General features: G+C 46.3%; 2 protein-coding genes across 15 annotated transcripts in view; both read right to left on the reverse strand.

Moving 5' to 3' along the window:
- The window catches only part of dnmt3ab (DNA (cytosine-5-)-methyltransferase 3 alpha b), a 39,129-nt gene extending 30,713 nt beyond the window's left edge, over positions 1–8,416 (reverse strand). For all 9 annotated transcript variants that reach the window (XR_013121842.1, XR_013121840.1, XR_013121841.1 and 6 more), the window contains exons 1-3: positions 8,264–8,416; positions 6,737–6,938; positions 4,256–4,360 (exon numbers count right to left, since the gene is read on the reverse strand). Coding sequence is in view for 5 of the 9 variants with exons in the window: in XM_076978232.1 (XP_076834347.1) it covers positions 4,256–4,360; positions 6,737–6,814 (183 nt within the window). In the remaining 4 variants the exon portion in view is untranslated. The remainder of the gene's footprint in view (positions 1–4,255; positions 4,361–6,736; positions 6,939–8,263) is intronic.
- Positions 8,417–9,722: 1,306 nt separating this feature from the next.
- Positions 9,723–18,863, reverse strand: part of dtnbb (dystrobrevin, beta b) — a 27,942-nt gene continuing 18,801 nt past the window's right edge. For 2 of the 6 annotated variants that reach the window (XM_076978239.1, XM_076978236.1), the window contains 9 exons: positions 16,294–16,384; positions 15,921–16,006; positions 15,677–15,790; positions 15,088–15,184; positions 14,723–14,740; positions 13,756–13,915; positions 13,494–13,583; positions 12,986–13,039; positions 9,723–12,501 (listed from right to left, as the gene is read on the reverse strand). In XM_076978239.1, the coding sequence (XP_076834354.1) occupies positions 12,452–12,501; positions 12,986–13,039; positions 13,494–13,583; positions 13,756–13,915; positions 14,723–14,740; positions 15,088–15,184; positions 15,677–15,790; positions 15,921–16,006; positions 16,294–16,384 (760 nt within the window). In that variant the 3' untranslated portion in view covers positions 9,723–12,451. Of the gene's footprint in view, positions 13,040–13,493; positions 13,584–13,755; positions 13,916–14,722; positions 14,741–15,087; positions 15,185–15,676; positions 15,791–15,920; positions 16,007–16,293; positions 16,385–18,863 lie in introns of all 6 variants that reach the window. The other 4 variants (XM_076978235.1, XM_076978234.1, XM_076978238.1 and 1 more) reach the window with 4 other exon arrangements.

Here is an 18,863-nt window from a genome sequence, read left to right on the forward strand (position 1 = left end):
ATTGGTCAAGTAGCCACACTATATTATTTAAGTTGTTTTTTTAATGTAAGGCTATTGCATATTAGCCATCTTTAAGCTGTCAATATTTATTATCTCCTAGTTTAATACAGACACAGCTCAAGTTCATAAATAACCACATAAACTGTGAAGCTTAGCGAACAGCTATGTGTCCAGGTAATTCTTGAAACTTTAGGAGACAGATACTCCAGGATTGACAGCTCAATTATACACATATTCATTGTCTGCCATCCCTCTGGAGTTTGATGCAATTTCATTCATTCAGTTTTAGTCTCGACAAAGTCTGAAGTGAACAGTCGCTACCAGGACACTAACTAGTCATGTTTAACACACGATTAGCACTTGTTCCTACAAGATGATAACCTTGTCTTCAGGCTAGCATAAAAAAAAACCCCACTACAGTCATTTATGATCTTTGTCTCCGATTAGTGTTTTACTAGTTTAACGGCGACTACCACGATAACGCTGACTGAAATACATCGGGTTCAGGATAGTCGAATGTAGTCGGTTAGAAATTCTCAACGGTTCTGGTCTTGCTCGCAAATGACTGGGCACGTGAGGACGCTCAGCACATCAACGGCGCGTTTAATTAATGTTTGAACAGCGAAATGCTATTGGGTCAAAACGTCTAGAATGACGTCCATGTTAACACGTCAAAAATGACGTGCAGTGTTAAGACGTAACTTATGGACGTCTTAAGAGGTTTTAACGTCTTAACACGATGTTTAAAATTGGGTGCTACCACTTCATCAACCTCTGAGGGGAGAAACCCAAACACTGCCAAAAAGCCCCACCCCATTGTGAAAGCAGCAAATTAACCCACCCTCCACATGGACTATTCCAAACACACCTTCACAACCGCGTCTAAGGCACGTGATAGAAATGTAGCCCCAGAAACAGCCCACGTAAGGCCCATGTGACCACAAAGTAAAGCCCATGTAACCACAACGTAGAGGCCAAACAGCGGACCATAAAATGCAGCTCAAAAACGCGGCTTGTCCTGATGGTTTACGAATAAATCACGTTTAGATTGAGGCGAATGTTGACTGCTTTGGCTTTCTACACAAATGCGATCCCAAGCAGCAATATATTATTTTCAGGATAATTTACGAGAAATTTACTATAATTGCATATAATTCGTTGATTAGTGAGTGAAATTGTCAAACCAGCTGTTTCTTGTTTTTTAGACGGACATCAACAGAAGCAAAATCTGAACCATTTCTCAATATTGTTTTTTTTTTAAATGACTATAAGGTACCAGAACGGTAAATGGTATGCTAGTACACTATAGGAAGAAATAGCATTGCTGTTTGAGATATGTTTCTCCTAGTTTAGGGATATAACAAGTTACGCATAGGTTCTCCATATTTCCATTTGCCATTACTAATCATAAATGTTAGAATGGAACAGTCCAGCATGCAGCACAAAAAAGTTAAAATACAGAAAGGGAAGAAAAGGGAAGCGTTTGCAGCTGTCCGTAAGCTAATTAGGGCTTGCAACGTTTTTTGTTTGTTTTGTGCTGGGTTAGGATATGCAGCTAGTGGTAATGTTGCAGGTTCCACTGGACTCAGGTGCCTTCTTAAGGAAACTGAGCTTCCAAACCCATCTATACTCTTCTTGGCATCCTAAATTTGAGCACAGCCCCACACTGGATCCATTTTCTTTCTACTGTTATATTTTACAGTTTTAGGACTTTTTTTCTTTCAAAAAGTTTAGCCTTAATGTATTTGAGAGGCCAGACAAGGCCCACATCATCCCATACAACGATGGTTCTTATTACGAACATATCACTCAGCCCAGTTCCCATATGTGAGTGTAGGAAAACAGTATCCAATCACTCCAGACATCAGCACAAAGCCCCCCCCCATGCTAAAAGTCTTCATATCTTGTATAACAACCCATTAATGTCCTCACGCAAATGTATATAAACCATCTGATCCAGCCCAGCTGCTTTGCTTCGCTGTGTGAGAGGCGGATTAATATGTGAAACTGTTGAAATGGAGGAGGACGGGCTGGCAGCACGGGGAGACTGGCGCTGGCAGACCGGCGCTGGCAGCCTCTCGAAGGCGCCTCTCTTCAGCCCAGCAGCTGCCCCCGCCGCTCCGCACCCACTCGGGACGCCAGAGCCGTTTGTGGAGAGGGCGACATCAAAAGGAGAACCTCTGACAGAACATAAGCGTGTCACGACTCACGCTAAATGGGAAGGAGAGAAAGGGGAGAAAGACCCCTGAGCCGCCGCCGCACACGATAAGAACATGGCTTTGTCCCCAACACGCCGGATCCAGAAGAGTAAACGCTGCACCTCTGACCAGCTCCACCTAGCAGAGGAGATCAGAACAGTGCTGTGGTCTAAAGTGGGACTTCCCTGCTTCTGTTACCGGTGCTACAGGCGGCTGCAGACCGCACCGTGCTGTATAGTGTGTTCTCTCTGTTTGTTACATTTTTCAGTCCACTTTACAAAGGGGGTGGAGGTATGGGAGGAATGTTGGCTGCTTGTCAGAAAGGAGTTGTCGGGCTAGGGGCGGGCGGCCTTCCTCACGCCCTTACCCTCTCATAAAGCAGAGGCAATCTGCCTCAGCTCCAATGCACAGTAAACCAGCAGGCGGACCGAGAGCCATAAACTATGGAATTAGGCACACGCAACTTCATCGCAGTTTAATCAAACGCAGAGAACGGGGCAGCCACGCGGCTGGGAGCACCGTGACAGATGTTGAGAGAACTCAGAAGACAAAAGCGCCCTTTCGGTGCGACCTAGAAACAAAGCGGCGTCTGCTGCTTAAAGAGCTGAAGTGAGGAAGAGGAAGGGGCAGAAAAGGGGGCTGTCTTAACAGTCCTTGCGCTCTGGTGCAAAAATAGCATTTGGGTAAAAAAAAAATTTGCAGCCTGCAACAATACCACTGCTCAAGAGGAAGTTAAAGAGAAGAACACCTTCTCTCTGCGCGTGATGCATCTCTGACAGACGGAGTTCCAATTCAGGGGCGTTTCTCCATTGTCGGAGGCATCACAAAAGACTGCAGTGGCTTGCGCCAGTGCAACATACACATACACACCCGGAACGAATGAATGAAGTTATATTTATACGTTGCGCCTTTCAAGGAACCCAAGGTCGCCATACAATTAACACACACGCAGTTTTTTTACCCTGGCATGTGCTCTCACGCAGTCTGTCTGAATGACTTGTGTGTCAAAGAGGAAGGCTACGTTCTCCTCCATTACTACAGTTACCTGTTGAAGGAATGGTATAAGGGGGTAATAGAATCAGAAAGCCCTTGGGGGGGGGGGGGGGGGGGGGGGGGGGTGAGGTTGGGGGAGGGGGTGTGGGCGGAGCAGATGTAGGGCATCTGAGCAGCCGCGTGCCCTGACATGCCCTCTCCAGATTAATTATACAAGAGTCAGGATTATTTTCAAACACAGGAAAATGGGCACTGCAGCAGGGGATGTTTACCAGGGGCTGGATGTGGAAACTACCACGACGCCCTTACTCCGAGTGGTCTCTCTGAGACATAAACGAGACATACAGGAAGAAAGACTAATCAGTAGCAAGAGCGAGAGAGAATTAGAGTGTGACACTCAGAAACAAATGAAAAGAAGAAAGCAATTAATGTCGCTCTGCAAAGGGCATCAGGGAAGAAAGAGAGAGGGAGAGAGAGTGTGAGAAAGGTGTAGACAAACGAGTCAGTCAGCCGACCGGGACAGTGACTGAGGACAATGCAACTGCCTTGGCAACCCAGTGACCCAGCCGTGGCCTCTGCCAGGGGTCAGAACAGAGGACAGTCTAAACACACACACAGAGTAATATAAGCCCCATAGCCTGCCACCACTGAATAGCCAGGTAAACACACACATACGCACACACAAACACAGACACACACTCAAACGCACGGCTCAAATGTAAAAAATGCTATCCACAACAGGATTATTTAAGGTCACATCTCTGAAGCCGGAAGCACATATATGCGCTGTTTGTACATATTATTTATGCATATCATGTTTAAATGTAATTATCCTAGTTTGTGGAAGCCATAATAAACCTGATCTTCAAATACGAGCACACACATAGCATGAAATATCTGAGAACGTGACTATTCATGATTCGAGGTCATTTAGCCCTGTGTCCTGGTATCCATGACAACCGACACTTCTCCCCATCCTACGTGTTGCGGATTCGTCCCGCACGAGCGGACACTGAGCTGGGATCGCGTGTGCGAGGGGACCGCGGCGTGGGGCCGGTACTCACGGGGCGGTGCTTGCGCCTGCGGCTGGGCCGTCCGACCTTTCGGAGCGGGGCACGGAGCGCCGGCCCGTCTGCCGCCGCCTCCTTCCCCAGAATCGGACTCTCAGCCTACGCAAAACGACACACAGGCCCCCACGTCACAGAGAGCACTCAGACCGGGCCGTCGGGTACAGGGCCCTGTCCCGGAGAGCTGCCTGCTGTTTTCATACCGGTTATGTGCATTGACCCTCCCGTCGTCTAAAGATTCACACGTGGGCGTTCAAAGCGGTTACCGAACACTTCGCCTTAGGAGTAATATCTAAATAATAATCCTGGCGTTTAAGAAGTCAGTGATGTGAATGAAATGGTCTTGTGATTGGTATAAATGGATGGCAGTGTCCTGAGGCAGCAAAGATGGCTGGCGATCGTTCAAGGCTCCTTTGAAGGACCGGGAGCAAATAACGTCATCCTCACTGCTGTCTGTGTCCCGCTTTCTGTGATCTGCGCACACCAGGGGTTGTCGAAGCAGGAGACACACCCCAACACTTCTAGGAGTTGAATGGGTTTCTCTTTCACATGCTCTGTGCACCCGTTTTTTCTCTCTTTTTCTTTTTTGTCCAGACGAGGATATTTAGATAATGAGAAAAGCCGGCGCTTGAATGACACCTCCCTTTTAGCCACTGTGAAGTGAGGATTCTATAGCTGCAAAGCTGACCTACAACTCTCAGCTCCCACTTGACACACTTACAAAGACATTCAGCAACTCCTTCTCTCCCCTCCTTCCCGCGCCCCTTTGTCTCGCACAAACTGTGCCTCTCCCCTCTCCGACGTCTCTCCCCTCTCTCCTCTCCCCTGTCTCTCGCCGATACCTCTCTCCTCTCCCCTCCCTCCTCTCCGATGCCTCTCCCCTCTCCTCTTTCTCCTCTCTCCCCTCTCCTCTCTCCCCTCTCCCCTCCCTCCTCTTCGGCGCCTCTCCCCTCTCCGACGCCCGCCCTCCCACCAGCCAAGCACCCTAGGGTGGACGCGGAAGAAAAGATTATGCTACCGGTGCCACAGCCCCTCCCTGCTGGACATAACACTGCTGATGGGAATACTGAACAGACTGGAGGTCTAGACTCATGGAGGGAGCGAGAAAACAGAAGAGCACTGAGAATCCTAATTACAGCTAACGAGGCCTACGTCAACCTTAGTAAAAAAATAACTGGCAGCATATAATACACCAGTACTGAGACATCAAGATTGAAGCAAATTGGATGTGATACACAATCCAGGATCTCTATTTTGCAAACACACACTATGCATGCTCCATTATTATGTGGGTTTGTCAGATGTAACACACACATCTTTTCAGGGTAAAATCAATGTTTGAATCAAGTCATTATTAGGAATAATCACAGTCGTCTCGAATAAAGGCTAATTAATCTGTCTGCAGGGGGAGCTTACTGTCTTCCTCTGGCTGCAGGGAAAATTTTAGTCCCCAAACACCCAATTCCATCCTACCCATAATTCAAGTGAACCTGCAAATAATGTTCATAAACAAATACAGAGGGAGAGCTGGTTAATTTGGCATTGCCTTGCGTGAACTCACACAGTCTATAGCTTTGCTCTATTTATATCGGTGGCCAGTTATTTAAGGCGAGCCGCTGTTGCCTGGCAACTGGGACTACGAGCACTGTGCGCATCCTTGGGTATGGAGCAGGAGAATGAAAACCGCTATAAATCAGCCATACGCAAGCCAACAGCCACGTCACCGAGCACTCGTATGACACGGAGCAGCTCGTATCACCAAGGCCGAGGACGATAACAAGGCCTGAGTGCCTACATGCGCCGCAGGTCTCATTCAGCCCGTACACCGACACCACACAGCCCTGGCAGCAACCGATGTTGGAGGCGTTCGCCGTTTCAGTACACAGTTTGATAATGGAGGGAAATTCTGCATATGATGAAAGGCTGGGTGCAGGATGCCTGACTCCAGCTAAGATAACTGCTCACCTTTGGTGTTTGGAAACATCTGGAATGGGGGGAGAAAAAAAAATGAAAAATGACAACTGCACAGGGCAAATGGCTCATTTGAGTGTCCCTTAATTAGAGTTCACTTCAGAGTAAATACTCTTAACTACCCTGGCTACTTTTTCACCAATTAAAATGCCACAAAAAGCCTTGAAGGCCTTCTAAGCCCAGATTGTCACTAAAACGTCTATGGTGTCTTATTTTTTGAGTGCTTAGACCTGTAAATCAAATAATTCCTAAGTGTTTTTAACATCTCAAAATGGACTTTTACTTTAACAGACCATTTAATCTATATTTAATCTGTTCTATTTAATCTAAATAACGTTTTCATTATATTTAACAGCATTAAAGACAGACAGCATTAAAGTTGACTTTGTAAGTACAAAAGAATTCAAAGTTGTACTTCTCCACCAGAGCAAAATTGATCCATAAAAATATTCTAAAGCATTTTTGCACATGGTAGTCATTATATTGCTACAAAGTGCAAACTCTTACCATGCGGTTTCCACCACTGTCACAGTTGAAGTCGGAGCTTTTGAAAGCGGCGGTGGTGGTAACTGCGCTGGATGGCATGGCCAGAAAAAAAACACAATGCCTTACAAAATGCAAAATTTGCAAAAGATAAAATCAAAAAACAATGGAACAAAAAAAAGGGGGGGGAAAAGATGACCAAATGATCCTCCCTCGTTTGGATCTCCTGCAAAAACAAAGGAGAGCATGCGTGTGAAACATGGCTAAACTACACTCCAGCAGAAACACCAGGCCTGAAGAGCAGTGGGGCATCTTTTGGAAAGCAAAACAACCTTGGAGGTGTAGCAGCAATAAGAGCCAAGTTAAACATAAGAGTATCTGCACAGGTCCAAAAATAGCTTGCCCTACTGACCTAATCTCATTTGCTTGATTTTACTCTGATGTGCTTTGAATCCAATCAAGCAAGTGACGTATTCAATGCATCTGGATTACATTTCCTAACATATTCCCTGCACGCTGTTTTCTGTAAAGAAAGAGTAACAAGTCACTGATTGGTGTCAAGATAAAATAAAGAGACAAGTGTGTGCTTTCAAGACTTCCCAGTCCTTATTTCTCATACTCTGCACTGAAACATACAGGCAGGTTTCCTGAGAAGCTAACATGATACCTCTTCACTGTAGTTCTTGCATGCATGTATCATGAGAATCATATATTAACATCAGGGCATTGCACAGAGGTGTGTAACAGCTGTGTGGGACAAATACACTCTGTTCATGTCTGAAAAGCTGAGATTGTAACTGCACAGTACAGCATGAAAACCCTCTTCAGGATTGGCATATACATTCCATATACAGACTATGGTATTTCCTATAAGCCTGTTTCACAAGGAGAGCTTCCATGGGTTTGTACATTATGTACGTAAGGCATGTGTTTGGTTCGCTGTTATTTTACCCCACAAAGCTCTGACCTATAAGCCGCATATTAAACACCTACTTAGAGGTCAGTAAACGAAGCTGCGCTGTCACATAGAAATGACTGATTGTTTTAATTAAAAATAATAGATTATGTATTTTTTTGTTTTCCGCAATGTAATTAATGGTTACTTGTTAACAATACAGGTCACAGATTCAGCAAAAATACCCCTTCGATGTTTTGTAGGTATTTTGCAAAAGGTAACGCAACCGTGTCTGGCGCGGTCACCTGTGTTGAAAGCGTTCAACTGATGTCGACTCGTCTCCAGATACTAGAATAATTCGGTAATATGCATTATAATTGAAAACCACAGCTAATAGGCCCCGGCCGTTCAGAGACCCGTTTTCCCACCCCGTGTATTCTCTGGGCACAATCGCGCGTCTGGCTCCTAGAAACACGGTCATCAAGTTCAAGTGCGTTTGGCTACGTCTAAACCTCACATCTGCAGACGCGGGGGGGAAGACGCGTCTCTCCATAGCGCTCCTATAGAGGACTACCAATTGTTCCCGAACGCCAAACCATTTTAAGATGTATTCTGAAGGGGCATGGATTTAGAGAAGTGGATCAAATGTTAATTACCCGTTTTGCCAAGTCCCAGGCCCGACCCTTTTTGTTTTCGCTGACTCCCGGAGCCTCCTTCTGCTTCTCTCCCCGTCCTCCACCTCCCCAGCCGGCCAGCACTTCTCCAGATGCTCGGCTCGCGATGCAGAGGCGAGCGCGCTTCCCGGGCGCTCCGCGAGGTCCTAGAGGTAGTCGGGTTCAGGTTGGACGGTTGGGGTTTCGTTTTCGTGTCATTACGCTCCTTCATTAACCACACGGGTAAGTCATTAAATTCTCACCTGCGCTGTCTCAAAAAAAAGAAAGATAAAAGAACACAAACAACATCCCTCACCCTTTACAGGTATTCGGTATATCATTTACAACATAGACATACTGCGTTCCGTTGCAAACTGAATTATTTACGTCAAAAGTCCGAAATTATTTGAACTGAAAACTGTTAAGAGTGCTAATGCTATTTAGTGCAAGACTCATCTTTCAAAACTCTCCGGTGTTTACTGATATGAGTCAAGTGTATGTCCCAGTGTCATGTGACACGTATAATACATCAATATAATAAACTAGTAATTCGATTTTTTAAAATTTAGTATTGATTCAGGAAAATTCAAGTGAGACTGTTTCTTCCACCATCTTCTTCCAGCAGCAATGTTGTGCTCTGTATATGGATTAAAAAAAGATGACATCAAGCTTAATTTGAGCCTGTTTGACAGCGGAAAAATCCACTAACCAAAGCCTAATACCATTCATAAAACTGGAACTCTCAGATTAGCAAAATAAATAAATCAATCTATAAACCGATATTTAAAAGTGTCACAAAGACCAAGGACATTGTGTGTGTGTGTGTGTGTGTGTGTGTGTGTGTGTGTGCGTGTCAGTGTGTACACCAAAGGATTTCAGACATTGTAAGCCCTAAAAGTCAAGAGTAATCCAGGTTCTTCAGGTTCAACATTTCTAACCATTTGACAAATGTAGAGAAAGAGAGAGACTCTGTAGAGGTCCAGGAGTGGAGAAGTGGAAGGTGAAAGCAGATGAGCTGATGTGGTTCAGTGGGCTGGAAGGGCCTGCACAAGCAGCACTGTGACCAGACAAACTGGCTATGCAGACTGGCTGAGACAGGCTGAGACATGTGAATAAGGTTCCACTCACCAGCACTGACTGTCTCTCTCTCTCTCTCTCTCTCTCTCTCTCTCTCTCTCTCTCTCTCTCTCTCTCTCTCTCTCTCTCTCTCTCTCTCTCTCTCTCTCTCTCTCACTTGCAACGGTGCTCTGCTCAACCACAGAAACTGCACCAGCAATGCAGGCATGTAGACAATAAAGAAGGGAACTCTGGAGGAAAGAAGTGATGGTGATAAAAACTGGCGACATGACATCTACATCACGTTACTGTTTTTTTGTTTTTTTTTTTTCATTTGGCCCGAGACAACATCAAAAGGATCTGTCTCAGCTTTAATGTCATTACAGCAACTGGACACACCTTCACATATCTTTTAACATAGTTGACCTTTAATAATTTACAAAAAAAGACATACATCAGAAAGACACAAATCATGGCTTTGAGAATATGAAAGTCAAACATTGCAATTTAACAATGGATATTGGTAAAGCCCTAACATGGAAAATTAATATTTAAAAGACCTAGAAATTTCAAGTCAAGATCTGGTCTTGCAAACAAATGACAGAATTACAATGGGACATAGAAAACACAGTAGCATGGTTTAAAGCACTGGCCGAGATACCACTACAGGTCCACTTTAGGCTGAGACAAATACAGTCCAGCAGGAGTTAATCAGTGACCTTGGGGTTAATTTTGCAGACTTCTACATGGATTGTGTTTCACCCTTTTAAAACACCCCATTATCGGTAACTCTCTCAGTGGACTCCCTCTGTAAATTCATAATGAATAGACGGTGGTTAAACACAAACACAGAACAATGACATACGAGCACACTAAAAGTTGGCAAACAGTTTGGCACAAATTTAAAGGCAGAACAAGAAATATTCCAGTGAACACAGATAAATAATTGCATTCCTACAAAGTCACATACTAAAACTCCTATCTAAGCGCTAACTTGCACATGTGCAGAATAACTTTTTTTTTTATTTATAGAGCACTTTATACAGTACATTGATGCACACCTACATCATAAGATTGCATTCATATTTGTAGCAAATGTTGGAACATGATAATTCCTGTCCACCTTTCAAGCATGATTTGGTTGGGTTTGTACTTAATATTGTACAGTAACAATTACAAAATAAATGACATATTTTTTTCATTTTGAAGTCATATATTACACATTGTTGTTTCAAAACAATGAATGAAGTTCCCACCTAAAATGTCAATGTATTTTCTTTTCTGTAAACCATAAATTAAGCTTTATGATCAAACATTATTAAAATGTCATAAAATAACAAATATAACTAAATACACCCACAGGAGACATTTGAATTTACACAGTGCATACCATTTAATGAGAATGTATTGTTCATGATACATTCTATAGACTAAGTGCAGAACAACAAGTGTTTATGTAGAAGTACAGTATACATGGAAAATTGCCTATTGTCCCATCTGTTGTCTCCCACAAAGACGTCTCCTAAATAATATTAATATTCTACACCTAAATTCACCTAGCTTCAAGACATGTCCTTCAAACAATGTTTGCAATCTTAACATTCATGTTTTTATCATAGTCATAAATGAATAGACTCATATTTCCATCTTTTTTTACATAAATGCTAAATAATATTACTCATCATTTGCAACCAAACCTATGATAAACAGAACACACAACTATATACATCATAATATTCTGATTAATGCAATTGTTGAACCTGAATTCTCTCTGATTCAAGTACAGTATTATTTTCTTGTTCATGACTGTAAAGCTGTAGACTGCAAGACACTAGTCCAGTGTCATCCAAACACTAGTCCAACATCATCCAAACACTGGTCCAGTATCATCCAAATACTAGTCCTGTGTCTTCCAAACACTAGTCCAACATCAACCAAATATTTCACCCTCAGGTCCCCCACCTCCAAACATTTTCACCATTACACAGTTCTTATTCTTGCCACAGTCCAACAGTAACCTCCTGCAACAACTCAATTCACCACTCCCAGCCAATCAGGTGGCTCCATAAACGTTTATGGCCTGGGCTAATCTTTGACCTGTGACCCTAGTTGGGCTGAACTCAGTTCCACCCATTTGTTCACAAGCTCTGCTACTGCATTCCACCTCTCTCCACAGTCCCTGAGCACCAGTTTCACTTATTTAGATCACTATTAGATCACTATTTAAAAAAAAAAAAACCCAAACAAAAAACTCTAGAAGAGATCTTTACAGAAAGACACCTCCACTCACAGTTAACGTGTCCCAAACTGGCTTACATACACATATGTCCCCATGACTCCTTTAAGCACCCTTTAATGTGTTCTCCAGCTGAGTTTATTTTCTCCTGATGGGATGACTTTGGAGGTCCATATGGCTGAGATGCCAAGTGACTGAACTGGAAGGCTGCTGAGGGCCGTGCAAAAATAACGGAGTGGAATCTGAACGCATAACCACAAACGAGAACAACACCTGGCTAAACTTAGCGTCCCCGCATGGACCCCGAGCGAGCACCCTGCATCACGGGGACGGCGCTGACAGGACGCGTCACCACGGGTCGAGAGGGCCTAGCAGCAGTTTCTGAAGAACACCGCTGGACGGGCGGAAGGAAGCACTCCCTCAGCTCAGCCAAAACAAACACTACGTACAGGACCACAACAAGGCTCCTCTGACGGTAAGCGCCATGCAAAACTCAAACAACACAAGAGTTATCACTAACTGTACAAAATTCTTCATCTGAGGAGGACATCAATGGGGAAGCAGGAGGACGGGCCCAGTGTTGGCACCAGCTGCACACAGTGAGAGCTTTTCTGACACTGTCAATAACGGGTCATGTAACAAAGCACAAAAAAGCCATTCCCTTGCAGACATGAGTGAGATTGTTACATAATTACAACATGTTTATACAGATAGACATATAGCACTATATATATTTATATATTTATACTCTTAGTAGATACAGCTTGCTCTCTGTAACATGTGATGAAGTGTATGTTTCACACAGTGAAACTTGGCTGGGAAGAGCATGCATTACTCTACGTGCTGACACCAGGAGAGGCTTTAGATGTCGCTGGTTCTCGCCACACACATCCAGATGTCTAGAATGAGGGGGTGGAGTGCCTGTTCCCATAATGCCTCGGTGCCGACACTGGACAAAACACAGCCTAAGGTTAAGGGTCATGAGCACTCGTCACTCAGGGAGTTTTCCTGGGTCATTCTTTTGAACGCGTGTTGTACGGAGACCGAATGCATCTATGTGGGGGGGGGGGGGGGGGGGTTCTGTTTGTTTCATTAGTAATATTCACATGTAATATTCCATACTTTTGTTACTCAGACTCAAGCTAGAGAACAGACAGTAAGTAAAACACAGCCGATGACACGCTAACTCGGTTTTGGCTTGTTCTAGTGTATGTAGACGCTGGATTCCATCTTCTAACACCTTCTCCCACCAATTCTAGGGCTGCGTTTCTCTCAGGTGGAATAACGAGGTGAGCTGCTCTGCTCTGCGGGTTCGGACGAGAAGACGAGGTCGGAGCGTCCTTCCTCCCTGCGCTAGTTCCGTACTCACAGCCAAACCCGAGAGGTGGCGAACGGAAGACGCGGAGCGGGAGACGGCGAGGACAAGGACTCACCTTTGTCCCGTCCGTTACGCACGTTGACCTCCTCGTCCTCCAGACCGTCGTCCACTGTAAAGTTGAGATGATTCTGGAGTGACTTCTAGCCACAGCGTAATGACCACAGGTTCTTACGGTTCTTATGGTTCGTACCATGTCGCTATACAACATCACATTGTTCTATGCTGCAAATTTGTATTCCTATGAAGTTGCTGTCTTCGGTGGTAATAATAAACAGAGATAACACTAGAAACACTACAGAAATGTTTTTCTCAACTGCAGCTCATGGGGAAAAAAATAATCAGGGATATTCTAAACTTAAATTTAATGGGACAATTTTGTAATGTGAATTATATGAATTAATGAATTATGTGAGTTAATGTGAATTAAATTTTTTTTTTACAGTATTATAAAAACCTCAGGGGAGAGGAACCCAGAATTTTAAGTGAACTAGAACAGACCCTGAAAGGTCCTTCAGACACTCTCCAGGACAGTCTCGTAAACATTTCACACACAGTCTCATTACCTGAGTGGAGTTCTTTTACCAGTGAAGACATGGTATTCGTGATTGAGTCTGCAGCCACCAAAAGATCATTACGAAGATTTCTAGGTACACCTAAGAAACAGACAAGCATTACGAGTCAGACCAGAAGTGAGGGTGGCCCTTATGGTAAGCAGTACACAGTGTGTGTGTGTGTGTGTGTGTGTGTGTGTGTGTGTGTGTGTGTGTGTGTGTGTGTGTGTGTGTGTGTGTGTGTGTGTGTGTGTGTGTGAGAGGACTTGCTCACCCTGAGAGAAAGCATCCAGCACGTCGTCCCCGACCCCAGCCAGGCAGTCCTGCGGCGTGTGTGTGGGTGTGGATCCAGCGGAAGTGGAGCGGATGGGCATGGGCATGGTGCAGCTGGCACTGTGGCTGGGCGAGGAGTGGGGCGAGCCGCCCGACTGAGCCTGCAGCACAGGGAGGGTAGGGGGGCGAGTTCAGCCACCGGCAGGGGGTGAGAGTGGGCAGTGGGGCAAGGAGGAGGGGCCGGAAGCAGCCGGATTCCCCATCCACACTTCATTCCTTAAAGCCCCGCCCACTTCCCCAGACAAGGCATGCACCCCGCCCCCATCAGGCTCGGAGCCTCTGCGGGTTCTCGGTGGACCTTCTTTAGGCCGGGTGCTCACAGGGAGCTGTGTGCGTGCCATTAGAGGAGCGGATGGGGATGAAGAAAAAGGCACGGTGTCCGGCGGATCGGTGCGGGCCCCGGTGGCCGTGGCACTGCACCAGACAGCAGATGGCAGGCCAGACTGCCGTCACTTTAGAAGCGAGGCTGTTAGATCACATGAAAGGCAAATGGGGCTCTGCTGTACAGTGGGTGATGTTCGGCTGATGGGCCGAGCCGGCGCTGTCAGCACCCGTGGGTGGCACGCATGTTGAGATAAAATGCCTGGCCTAGGGAGACTAGTCTGGGGAAACAGACTAGTGAAGTCTTAAGCAGCACAGGGACCCCACTGCTGAAGTAAAGTTTTAGACACTTTTAGACACTATTCCAGAATAGGATGTAAAACTAGGTCACTGGAATAATTGGTTGGATATTTTTTCTACATCGCTGACCTCCGATCATGCAGAATGTCTGAAATATGTCTGCAAAACACATTTTATTTGTGCATGATAACCTACGTGTTAAATGACAGTTCAGAGCCACATCAGTGTTAAGCTTTTTGAAGTGGTGCGATTGTAAAAGACTGAAGTCAACACAGAGGAACACTTACGGTCTTCTGCTCTTCATCCTGTTAGCCGGGTGAAGCGTGAGATCAGGGGGAGGAAATAAGTTCAGAAAAGAGGAAGAGAGAAAGATACAGAGTGAGAGAGAGAAGGCATGAGAATGAGAAAGAGGGAGTGAGAGTAAGAGAGCGGAAGAGAGAGTAAGAGACATTTGAATGTGTGTGTGTGTGTGTGTGTGTGTGTGTGTGTGTGTGTGTGTGTGTGTGTGTGTGTGTGTGTGTGTGTGTGTGTGTGAGAGAGAGAGAGAGAGAGAAAGGAATGAGCAAAAAAGTACCTGGTGGAATAATAAGTAAGTTCACACATTTACATATGGGCATATTTAGCAGCTGTAGCAGCAGTGAAAGAGTTATACCTTCAGAAGTCTCATGAGACCTTCTAACTGCACCATCAGCTCCCGTCTGCTCTCCTGCAGGGCTGACATACGCTTCTCGAGCTCGTCCTTTCTGTGCCTGAGCAAAAAAATGAACATAGATCACTAAGAAAACATGACTGTCCCAAACTGATCAATCAGCACTTATACATGATCACTATAAACAGGTCAGGGTGGAGGTGAATTCATCAAAAGCAATAACAATGTCTAAAACAAAAGCCCCCACAAAATCGATTGTGTACTTATTTGTAAGTCAGTAGACCAACCAGGGAGCCGGGGCTTGACTAACCACTCATTTGACTCCTACACGCCCTCTGGTGTCCATGTGTGGTACTTATGGCCACAGATTGCAATGTCTTCTGGTCAGTTTATTATTTCTGCAGCACAGATCTGTCGTTGGGGTCTGTGAACAACCTGGTATATATCTCACATAAGCACTATGTGGTTTTCATCATAAGTGGGTGCTTATGCGTGTGTGCACGTTTGTGGGCGTGAGTGTGCACTTCCATGTGAACGTGTGCATGCGTTTGCGCACATGCGTGTGCGTGTGCACGCAGGCGTGTGCGTGTACCGGAGCAGGCGTAGCTCTGCCAGGAGAGTGGGGTTCTGCTGAGCCTTCTCAGGCGTGGGCTGAGACGCTTGCTCGTGTTCCAGACGCAGCCGTTGTATCTCCTGTAGAATCTCCCTGTCGGCCCAGCAGACAACCCCGCAGCATTAAAGATTACTGCAGTGGTCACTGGTGACATCCACACACAGTGGGCCAGCCCGGGGCGGCGGGAAGCACGTTGGCGAAGGCTACGGAGCGGCACACACACCTGTTCTTGTTCTCCAGCTCGGCGATGAGCTGCCTCTGCTGCTTGTTGGCATCGAAGTTGAAGCTCAGGTCAGCAGGTGGGCACTGCTGCAGGGGACCCAGATGGGGTGTGGGGGTGAAGGGGGTAGAGGGGGTGTTGAGGGCACGGGTGAAGGCGCGGGGCATGGGGTGTGTGCGGGGCAAAGCCAAAGGACAGAATCAGTGGCAGGTGGGCCAAGGAGTCCGTGCACCAGGAATAAATGTGTCATTTAGGTTATCGTACTGATTCCCGCATGGTCGGAGGTGCAGTTAAGGAGACCCGCGAGCGGAGGTGGCTTGTTGATGGCGGTGTTGCGTGTAGGTGTGTGCACGAGCATGCGGTAATGGGAACTCACTGTAGAATTGCTGGCTTCAGCTGCCAGCCGGGCAGCGTAGCGGGCAATGAGACGGTGCTCTTCATCCAGCCTGCTGGGGCTCTCCAGAGTACTGAGAGAGAGAGAGAGAGAGAGAGCATTAAAGAGAGAGAATCCTGGGCTCTCCCCTTAGACTGTTCACAAAAACAGTCCTCAAAAACACTGTGAGCTTAGGTTTGGTAAATGGTCACCTAAGACAGAGGGAGGTCAAACAGCAACACACTCACGACCATCCCAGCAGTCTCGCAGAGCAACTAGTACAAGCCCAGCCTCAGGACACAGAGGCGTGTGAGTTTGTTTATGTTTTCTTTCAACAGGAGTTTCCGCAGGATAAAAGATAAAGACCTCCAGGTAAAGATTGATGATCTTTTTTCTGCTTTTTTTTTTTTTTTTACAAGAGGGACATCAACAGCAACTGTAGTCTCCAAGCGGAACTGTATACAAGGTAACCAAGGTAACTCACCACTGCCTCAGGCCAGAGAGATATCACCACTTTCATCTGTGTGCAGATCGTGTCAGCCTCTTGTTTCCATCATCAAAGTGCAGTAGGGGAGGGAGACGTGGTGTGTGGGGCGGGAGGCTGTGTGCGGTGTGTTGTGTACGTGGGTGTGCTGCGCTGGGATGTGTGGGAGAGTGTGTGGGGTGTGTGTGCACTGGGTGGTGCAAGAGGCAATGTGCAGGGTGTGGTGGATGTGGGAAGGGTGTGTGTAGTGTGGGCAGTGCCATCTACTAGACTCCATGCTATAGGATTTGGCAAAGTGCTGGAACAGATGATGGGGCATATGCTTCCTCTCCTCATTAAGGGGCTTTTAATAAGGTGTCGATACTCTGTGTGTGTGTGTGTGTGTGTGTGTGTGTGTGTGTGTGTGTGTGTGTGTGTGTGTGTGTGTGTGTGTGTGCATGATTGCATGAGTGTGCACTACCACACTGCAGATCACTAACCATCTCATAATCTCTACAGAGCCAGGGAAAAAAAATGTATTACCTCATCTGACCCTCACCCCTCCCTCCCTCCCTCATACACACACACACACACACACACACCACAATCGCATACCAAAAAAAAAGAAAAAGATCCTCTCCATCTCCTGACAAAATAGCGAAGTAACACAATGCCATATAGCGAGCCATAGCGCTGTGTCGATCAGCACGGGACCGACGGCGTGGCCCATCCGGACCGCCTGTTTTCACTCTCCCTGGGGAGTGAGTCGTTAAAAGCACTCCCCTGGGGAGTGAGTCGTTAAAAGCACTCCCCTGCCGCGTGAAAAGCCTCTCAGATGCTGGAACCATTTAGGGTGATCGGCCCCATTCAGGGAAGGATGCACTCGAATCCTCCCATTGTTGTGCCACTCCCCCACAGAGACCACAGCACACTCATTAGAGCTAATGTCACACCCCAGAAGGGGCGGGCCGGCCGTCCATCGAAGTGAAATGGTAATAAAAGCCACCCCTTTGAGCACATGTCTTATCGAGCTTCAGAATGTTTTGAACCATGAAATGAAGGCATTGTGAAGGCATTCTCAGCAATTGTTGTAATTGCAAAAACTGAATCTATTTGAAAGAAAGTACCTAACTGTGTCTCTGGGCCGAACACCCATTTTGGGCCAGTGCACATCTGTTCCAAAACACCACGACACGGATGAGTGTGTCACCAGCGGTGGTTTCAGAGCCGGTGGCACTAAATTCTCATTTAACATCGAATTAAAAACTCATCTTGTGCACACAAATAACAAAGGTTATTAGTTCTCTGCCAGCAAGGAAGGACATGACCCAGCAGGTGATAAATCCAGCAGTGCTGCCCGCCCCTGAGTGTGTGTGTGTGTGTGTGTGTGTGTGTGTGTGTGGGATGTGTGTGTTGGGGGTATGAATGTAAACACATGAGGATGTGAATGTGCAGTGTCAGCAGTCAAGCTCACTTTCATGCTCCTGGGTTTGACGCCCCCCCCCCCCCCCCCCCCCCCACACCTCCCTCCTTCAACACACACACCACACCATTATAGTCATGTAACACACACAAACACACACACACACACACATTCACCACACCGTTACAGACAGAAAAGGGAGCCTGTCCCGTTCTCCGACACACCATGTCCTGAAAGCAGTGACTTCACTATTTGATGCTGGTGTTTATGACAGTGACAGTGACAGTGACAGTGCTGTTAGGAAGGATCTTCAGATACAGCATCTTTGTATTTTCATTTCTGAAAGGCTCCGTCTGAAGTCCTGTGAGAGATTCTGTCTGCGCAGTCGTCCTGAAGATGGCTACACCTCACTGTAATGCAGACACAATCGATACAGCAGGTCCATCTTAGCTGTAATCAGATCAGGATGACCAGGGGCTCTTTCCATGTCCCTACAACCTTCAGCCGGCCTGAAAGTACAGCTCTCATTTTAGCCTCTCCCTGCAGAACACCGATGCGATCGGAAAATGAAGGGAAACGATCGCCTATTCCTGGGCCATTTGCCCTTTGGCCAAAATCCAGGGCAGCGGGCGCCATGGCAGCGGGCGTCATGGCAGCGGTCGTCATGGCAGCGGGTGCCATGGCAGT

This window comes from Brachyhypopomus gauderio, chromosome 17 (assembly GCF_052324685.1).
Source record: "Brachyhypopomus gauderio isolate BG-103 chromosome 17, BGAUD_0.2, whole genome shotgun sequence".
In the NCBI taxonomy this organism is placed as follows: Eukaryota; Metazoa; Chordata; class Actinopteri; order Gymnotiformes; family Hypopomidae; genus Brachyhypopomus; species Brachyhypopomus gauderio.